This window comes from Mizuhopecten yessoensis, unplaced genomic scaffold, assembly GCF_002113885.1.
Source record: "Mizuhopecten yessoensis strain PY_sf001 unplaced genomic scaffold, ASM211388v2 scaffold715105, whole genome shotgun sequence".
Lineage (NCBI taxonomy): Eukaryota > Metazoa > Mollusca > Bivalvia > Pectinida > Pectinidae > Mizuhopecten > Mizuhopecten yessoensis.
Window position 1 is genome coordinate 1 of NW_018479454.1, and position 7,225 is coordinate 7,225.

General features: G+C 34.6%; 1 protein-coding gene across 1 annotated transcript; it reads left to right on the top strand.

Moving 5' to 3' along the window:
- Positions 1-3,310: 3,310 nt before the first annotated feature.
- Positions 3,311-7,216, top strand: LOC110441040. Its single transcript, XM_021484140.1, has 3 exons — positions 3,311-3,453; positions 5,405-5,620; positions 6,705-7,216. The coding sequence occupies exons 1-3, from the start codon at positions 3,381-3,383 to the stop codon at positions 6,959-6,961; spliced, it is 546 nt and encodes a 181-aa protein (XP_021339815.1). The 5' UTR covers positions 3,311-3,380; the 3' UTR covers positions 6,962-7,216.
- The last annotated feature ends 9 nt before the right edge of the window (positions 7,217-7,225 follow it).

The following is a 7,225-nucleotide window of genomic DNA, read 5'->3' on the forward strand; positions in this document are numbered from 1 at the left end:
TTTCCTGTCGTTTTCTACAGTATAGATTACTTAGTGTAGGGTTATTGGTAGGATAAGAATGTTTTCTTTAGGTTGGGAAGCAATCTATCTATGAGTCACTCTTTATTGATTTTGAACTGCCAGGGAGGATCTAATGAAGAAAGATGTCATATATTCACTCAATACTCTGCTTAGGTCCATTAGACTTGGAACTTCCTTAAACAGTTTGAGTTATCTCCCCTTTACCATATGACTTGCACATTTATATTTGTTTTGTATATAAGTTGTGTCCTTTTTTTCAGTTTTTCATATATGCTGATTCATACAAATGCATGTAGGGGAGAACTGTTATAGGCATAACCTGTTGTTGCTCCCATTCATACACCATCATAAATAAAATTTGTTGAAATGAAATTGTTTACTTTTGGGCTAGTTGGCGATGATGCATTATGGGATGTTCCCAACGTCGCTCGTCTACACCCAACTACGCATGTCTTGACCAAGTTTCAGACTTAGCCGATATAGTGTTTTAAACTTATCGAGCAAAGAGAAACAACTCTTCCTGGTTCTGTAACTCTGGTCAAATACTGGTACAGTGTAATTCTCAAGACTGACGGATATATTATTTTATCCCATTAAATATTACCAACCGTTAAAAGTATTGTAATACAGGGAGAATGTGTGCATATGTCATCGGTAAATACATTGCTTGCTTTTCTCATAATTAATTAACCACATGATTTTCCCCCCCTGTGTTTGTCAACGTCATTACTGAAATACCGGACAGAAAGGATCTGTACTTTTTCTGTAAATCTGTAAACAGGCAAACGTTACATTTATCTCCCTCAGATAGAACAATGGACTAACCCGGGTTTTAATGAGGTCGATCTATTTGTAAGGTTGAACCATATTTGTGAGTTATCACAAAAAACGTATATTTCTCAAATGGCATACATGTAGTCCAACCAACTTAGTAAAATTGAGATGAAGTTGTCCTATTTTTCTGTGCGGGTTTTGTAACGCGCGTCAATATGACACTTTTAGCCCACAGAACATAGGGCATCCCACCGTTATTGGACCATGTTATACACATACAATTAGATAATAACCATGATTGATTTATAGATTATGACCGGCAAAAGATGGATTGCGATGTTTTCTCTCTTTTAAACATGTTCAACAAAATATATTTATCAGTACTATTGAAACGTGATAAGGTGTGTTAACGACAGGGATTGAAGAATAGGCTTATTACGAACTTATTAAATATGTATTCGATTTAATAACAGTGTTTCTGTACACTGTTTTATCTTGTAAAGATAACCTTGCTATATTATAGGTGCTTTTTTGTACTTCTGTTATCATTTTTTTTTTTTTTACTTAACTTCAGTCCTTTTGGTGCAATGATGGACATTGCACTTGATTAATACATTTTAAATTATTTTGCTTGTGGTAATGATATGTTTAAACCAGAGGAAATATTTGGGGCAAAGGTTTATTGAATTGTCGAGCGCTTGAAAACCCTGAGCACTCATCCCTTCAATGGCCCTGATTCAAGAATGTAACACCTCTAAGCTCCGTTTGGTGTACGCAATCGGATACGTATAAAGACGTAACACGTCTCTGACGCACTGTCACCCTGATGGGGAAATCAATATATCATGTTTTGTGTTTATTCCGAGCGTTGCAAGCTTATCTGATTAAAATATTTTAATTTCTTGACTAGTGATCATGCATGTGTATTTAACTGCTCAAGCAATAGCTGTCTTCTCCCACTCCCCTCTAACATGTTTATAAACTCGGTGTTGAATTTATTGATACCACACACAGCAGCAGTAAAATGGGTCAGCGAACCATGATGGAGACGTTTGTACCTGTAAGGTCAGTGGTCTGTAGTAGGAACAAGGCACAAGTGTTAAAGCTAAAAACAGATAATTATGAAATACAATTGCAAGAAGGACAATAAATATCACATTTGAATGCCTTCAAATTAGAAACCTTTGCGAGAAATTGAATTTATATCAATACAAGACAGTTAACACATTAAAAAGTTGTATGTAAATTAGAATTTGATGCAACGATTTGGAGCCTTCACAAACTAATACTACTGTACAATTTCATTTTACTTTTTACTTTTTTAGGCAAATTGATAATTAATATTTCTTAACTTACAGGTATGTTATCTACGTAGAGCTCAGGCCACACGCAATAAAAAACGCATTATATAGAACAAAATCGAGACAGAAGTATTGGCAGTACTAAACTGATCCTACATTGTATATGACTAGGAATGATGAAATACCTTACACGCATATCCCTTTACAGTATTACTTTTATAGTTTATTAATAGAGATCATTTTCTAAAGGACTAGTCTATTTTGTATGTAGACACACCGCGGTGTTTATTTACCCACTGTAACGTCCAGTGCACATTACAATAATATTCCCACCGACGTATGATTATAGAAGACACGCGATACCTATTTGATATTTTATATTGACATATCAGAGTATCTGTTGATACATGTAACACTCAACTGTTTAGGCTATATGTGTTGAAAATGATAATTTGTTTTATCGTCGTCTTGTTTATATTCTTAAACATGATTAGCTCTAATGAAAAGAAAGAAAGAGGCATGTTTAAGGTATAAACATTTCTTAAAAGGAATATTATTCACAAAACTATTTACACTAAAGAATTTATGCTAAAAAAGAAAAACAGTTATGGCCGGCGTATGAATCGACATCAGCACCCCTCCTTTCGATTTAACATATTTTCCGTTTCAGGTACATGTGAAGTAATGGGTAATTCTAAATCCAGCATAAACTGATACCACAACAATAAAATGAACATATTTTCACTATTCAGCAGGACCATATTTCTTCATTATCATGTGATGTACTTATTAGGTCTGTTCAACAATATGCCTCGTTTTGAGTTTCGTATGTCGGTTATATAGCTAGGACAAGGGACAATGAGACACAGATAAGTGAACGCTGTAAAGGAGAAAACCGATCAAGACAGGTTTACCGACACAATTTTCTTTCTGAAAATAAAATGCACTTCCATTTTGATTGACACAATAATCATAATAATGAATTAACTTTCCTTGCCAAAGAAACCTATCGGTTTATAATCAGAATGTACCTCATGCCTTCGACATATATAAAGTGTTTGCCAGTCGAAAACTGCATAATATATCCAGGTAAGTTTAGACATGTTTACGGCAGGCAACAGAAAAAAATTAATAATACTGAACAATGCACTGCAGCCTTATCAAATTACCGTGTAATTTTGTAGTTTAGTAGAGCAGAGCATTTACTACCTCATTGTATACCTGTGCGCTTGCGATAGAACAGACACAAATCTCCCGCTTTATACGATACGCAGTATATGTATAATGGAGGTGTGTACTATCTGGCTGTTGGAGGCTCTGTGTATCTTATCAACTTTAATGATTGTCAACACATCAGGTATGATTGGATGTGCATTTTCTGTTTATCCTTCATTCTAATAGTAAACCTATACGTCATGTTGATCTGGACCTACATGTACATCCCGTAGCATAAGCCCCATGTGTTTTACCATATAACACATTGCTTGTATAGAAGGTAGGGGTAAATATATAGATTGTACCCGATGTTCATGTTTCAAACTTCCGCGTTGAGTTGTTGTGACATAGTATCAAACGGTATGCATTTATTTCAGGATATGTACATAGACAATATACTAGCTGTGTTTCAAATATTGCTCTCAATGGTGATTTGTCGCTATTGTTCTTTCTTTTGTATTAACATTGAGCGATTGATATGATTATACAACACTGTTCGCAAGCCAATGCCAGTAAAACATCAGTCTTTCATAATCGGTATGAACCAATATATTCAACCTACAACTGATTTGTATGCATTAACCGAGGGGCTTATTGTCTTTATATATTAGAAGTATCATACTATATCTATTTGGTGTTTACGTAAGGTAAGTGTTCTGTGTTTTTAAGGAGCAGATTTCTCCGAAAAGTTTACGACCTCATATTGTTTACACTGTATACATTACTTCCTTGTCTCATTGGTCTCCTAAGTAATAACTATGATCAAACTCGGATACTGGATCCGAACAACTTCAAAATATATATCTGCACGTTTTTTCAAGACGGAAACATGAAGATATGCATATCATTTAAACAGTCACAATGAGACAATATCACAAAAAGAAATAAACCAAAACAGAGTAGTTAGGTATGTGAAGCATGCTGTTGTAATTGCATATCACCTCGGTTAGCTTGTAACCGAAGCCTTATTATTGTTCAAAATTCATCTTGAATACGTGAGGTCAATGAATTAATACAAACAATCTTAATAAAACTAGTAAGATTTTTTGTTGTTGTAAGTGTTCGTGTAGACACGGCGCCTCTGCAGACATTACCCATACCACCATGTACGCAAGTCATCTGTTAAATCATCTAAATGTACCTTTCTGCAAAAATCTCAATATAAACAGGTTATCTTCTTACTTTTTGTTTCGTATGTTTATATTTTGTTTTTGTGCCATTTTTTTTTCGTGGAGGGCATCGTTTATGACTTCTTTTTGGCGATCATTTTGCTGGACAAAATTGTCGATACAGATTCAATTGAGTTCTCTTTTCAACATTTTTTTTTTTCTTAACTTACTTTTACAATGATATTAATTATAATTTACAACGATTATAATAACATTTGTTATAAACTTAGTCATAACATCCGACAATTCCAATCTTTGACCTCTGTTTAGTACTTACTTGAGTTGCAGTAACCCCGTCTGCCATTTTGATTTACAGACATACCTCTTCTCGCGATTGTCTTCATGCCGTGCTTACACGAACAGCCACGGCTATATATTTTCTCTCTAGCTTTACTCACATTTTCTGTTCAATTATTACCTGATATCACATCTTCAAAATTATTGTTTAACCATAATTAGGCAACGGTTTCTAGCTTACCGAGAGGGTATGCTCTAACATCAGCATATTTCATAAGTGATAACTGTTTTTGTTCGTTTATGGCTTTTTTAAATTCTATTTATTAGCTGCATATGCATTGTGCCATATATTTCAAAACGGAGAAGAAATCTGGATAATTTAATTAGCAGTTTCAATTAAAAGACAAACATAAGTTAAAAAGGAAATCATTAAAAAGAAAATAACAAAGTCCTGGCTCCTTTTTCAAACTATTGTGTTGGTATATTTTATACTTTTTTTACATTTATTAAAATCGGTTCTCCATTAATTTCTGCTCATCATTTCTGTCTTTTAATATTTGATTTTACCATCAACACATGCATACATGGATGACATTGCAATGCTGAGAATAGTGACAATGATTAGTACTTTAGATCAGTCATATATATATATATATAGATATACAATAATAATTCATTATTTTACAGTTAACACCAATCGTGAGCCAAATGTCAAAATCACCACTCAAAGTTCAAACTTCAATGCTGCATATAGTAGTGGCAAGGCAGTAGATGGCTGTAAAAAACAAATCTTCGACAAACAAAGCTGTTGTTCACACACACAAACAGGTCAACAGGAGGCATGGTGGCAAGTAGATCTAGAGGAACTGATCGTTATGGAATACGTCAAAATATACTTCAGAGGTGAGTAATTGTATATTTTGATTTTGTATTGAACAATAAAACAAAATTATGCCGTCTAAAGGTTTTCCGTGTTAGTCGTGACCTTAAGACGGCACTGCATTGTTTGATTGCATGTCGTGAAAGATGACTAATGTAACTCCACTCCATCCTCATCCCACCAGTATTCATATGGCACTGGTTATTGCAAAGTCGATGATCCCGGACCTGAGATCATTGACATTCAAAAACTATATTTACATAATTAGGTATAGAAGGACATTTTATTTTAGCTATGCATGGTTTAACGGCCCGTTAGGTCTACCCCGAGAATGATAAAAACAACGAGGATAATGATATCTTGACATCATTTAACATAATAACACAGAAAGCAAAATGCAATGTACATACAATGACGTATATCGTATACAATAGACATGTCAGGTTGTCTATGTTGTTCGTAATGCTTTCTATCAAGTCGACATTCTGACTGTTGAATCGTTTCTACACCAGAGGTTTTTTATAAGACTGTTTTGTATCGACCCTGATTGAATTCTTGATTATCAACGACGGACTGTTGTGTATAATACTGGTATTGCAAACCTCAAGTGTTCTGACTCAGTTGTCGGTGTATACGTTAACACAAGCCAACGGTCGATACATGTGTGGGTACTTCTGTGCGTGTACCTACGGATAGGAGGTGTGACAAAGCCAAGCCTTGTTAGGCACACTTGTATTAAAACAAATACTGATGAGAACAACCAACATGTAATCAATGAGTCCTCCCTTTATACATGCTTTAATGTGATATATCAATTTAATGGAACGTAATAAAAACATAACCAATAAAAATGATAAGGGCAAAAAGGAAAGTGTTACAAAGTAGGGCGTCAAAAAATGGTTGAAATGGAAATAAAAATATAGCGATACCGCACGTAAAAATGTATGCTGCAGAAGTTTTATCCCAAAAAGAAAATGAAATAAAAATCCGTGTTTCCTCATGATGTTTCTGCATTGGTCGCTTGTCACAGAAAACACGAAAATAGTCCTGTGTAAAAACAGTATATACGCATAAGCTCTAGTGGATAATCTTGTTTATCAAACTTAGATGAAGGGTATCAGCAAAAACAACAATTTGGTGGCTATCAAATATACCAGTCGAACACTTCGGATTGGCGGAACGGTCACCTTTGTCATAAAGACACAACATCAACGCCGGCCACGTTATCATTGACTCCCCAGATACAATGTACAGGTAGCGCCAAGTACCTGACGATATACAGCGACAGACGGTCAGGAGGTCTAGCGTGGTACTCTAATAGCGCTTTTCTGGCGCTTTGTGAGGTAGAAGTGTACGGTACGTAGCTGACATATTTAACCTTAAAACGTTGTATCCACATTAGTAGAGAGTATTGAGGGATAATGAAACTTTCAGAAGTTGAATTTTAGACAAAGATGAATATTCATGAAACACTATCTAAGATAAATGGTTAACCATATTATCATTTTTGTAATATACTTAAAGTATCTGTTCAATTTTATATTTTTGTTCAGTTACAGAATTGGTGTTTTCCATTTCAGTACTCATCTTTGCCATTTATTAATGTTTGTATATCTACAAGTCAGTGA